Source organism: Solanum verrucosum, unplaced genomic scaffold (genome assembly GCF_900185275.1).
Source record: "Solanum verrucosum unplaced genomic scaffold, falcon-dt-bn FXZP01000187.1, whole genome shotgun sequence".
Taxonomy (NCBI): domain Eukaryota; kingdom Viridiplantae; phylum Streptophyta; class Magnoliopsida; order Solanales; family Solanaceae; genus Solanum; species Solanum verrucosum.
Window position 1 is genome coordinate 313,816 of NW_026020413.1, and position 1,746 is coordinate 315,561.

General features: G+C 34.7%; 1 protein-coding gene across 1 annotated transcript; it reads right to left on the minus strand.

Annotated features, from left to right (window-relative positions):
* LOC125840754 (uncharacterized) lies at positions 1 to 558 on the minus strand. The gene has a single exon (XM_049519727.1). The coding sequence runs from the start codon at positions 556 to 558 to the stop codon at positions 1 to 3; it is 558 nt and encodes a 185-aa protein (XP_049375684.1).
* Positions 559 to 1,746: the final 1,188 nt, after the last annotated feature.

Below are 1,746 nucleotides of genomic sequence, written 5' to 3' on the forward strand. Positions count from 1 at the left end.
CTAAGGACTCCCATCATTCTCTTCTCCAACATTGCTATCATTAGCACCAGTTTGATTTAAAACATTCCCATCTACATGTTCATTGAGTTTAGTCTTCCTTTCATTAAGTTTAGTCTGCTTTGCTTCAAATAGCTTTAACAAACCTTTAGTTTCTCTAGCATCTAGTTCCTGAATGCTTTTTCCGCAAGCAAGTTGGTTGAATAGGTTCTCCATTTCCTTCTTTTCAGTTGTTTGCTCTATTTTATCAATATAGTTTTTCCGAGCATCAACTTTTCGTTGAAGATAGGTTTCTTGTGTGAACAACTTAATTTGTTGTTTGGCCTCATCGCAAGCTAAATACTCATTTAATGTGGCATTAGCCTGGGTTAAACAAGGCCAAGCAAAAGCTTTGGTTTCTCCAGGTGTAAAATCAACCACACCGACTTTTATATCACATAGAATAGACAGTTCTTCTGCTTGATTACATAGTGATGATAATATTTTCCCTAAAATGACTTTTCTCGCACTCTCATCGAGATTCCTGGTATTCTTACACCTTTTTTTAGCCAAGTGACTCATATTTGGTACAAACAAAAAGAAGCAAAGTAGAATAATATATATATATATATATATATATATATATAGAAGTGAGTACCTATATGGGAATATAAGATAAGAGTGGTTGATTGTCTAATAGTACTGCATAAAGTTGACTGAGATAATTTGACCAAATTTAAGAATAGTTTAACTGCACAATATGAGTTTTATGGTATTTATTTAATTATTTTCTGAAGTAGATGTTTAAATACCAATACTCTAACTTGAATATTGTGTAATAATTGTATTTCCATAATAGAAAAGAATAAAATTGTCCTTGTAAAGGGTTTCGAATGAATCTCGAGGGTCCTTTTAATTATTTTGAGTTTGGATGGTTTCAGGTTCTAGTGCATGGTCATTTTAGTCATCGTGAACGCGAGACTCCCTCATCGGGATCATGTAGCATCATCTTGGGTGCATCGTGATCGTGTGGGTCTTGCCGCTATGACAATGGTCAACTTTAATGCCTTACTCATCGCGATTGCATGACCTTGGGTCGTGATCGCGATGAGAATCTGCATAATGAACCAATTGTTAAAGGATTTGATATGCCCAAATGGAGTCCTCAAATCAATCATCTATCCTATGCAGATGACACCATACTCTTTTGTACAAGAAATGATAAACCCTTAATTAATATTCTCAAAATATGAGAAATCGTCCGGACAATTAATAAACAACGAGAAGAGTAGTTTCTACCTCCACCACAAGATTGATAATCATACTGTGAATAGAATTAAAAAAACTCTAGACATGAAGAAAGGTTATTTTCCAATTACCTATCTAGGGTGTCATGTTTTTTTATGGAAAGAGGAGAATAATATAGTTTGAAGATCTAGTGAAAAAGATTATGAGAATGGTTCAATCTTGGCAAAATAGACTCTTTCATTTGTTGGAAGATACATAATGATCAAGCATGTGCTAAAAACTATTCTTGTCTATTTGCTCTGAGCTATGACCCCCCTGGTTGGAGTGCTCAAGCAAATACATCAATTTTTTTCTAAATTTTTCTTGAATAATACACTAGGGATGAAAAACAAACACTGGGTGGCCTGGGATACTCTGTGCACACCAAAGGATGAAGGAGGTCTAGGTTTCAGATCTCTAAAAGACACCTCAAATGCTCTATTTGCTAAACTTTTGGTGGAATTTTAGAACCTCTACAAGCCT

Bases quoted from the DNA above. Each gene is read 5' to 3' on its own strand.
- LOC125840754 (XM_049519727.1), bottom strand. From the start codon at position 558: ATGAGTCACTTGGCTAAAAAAAGGTGTAAGAATACCAGGAATCTCGAT.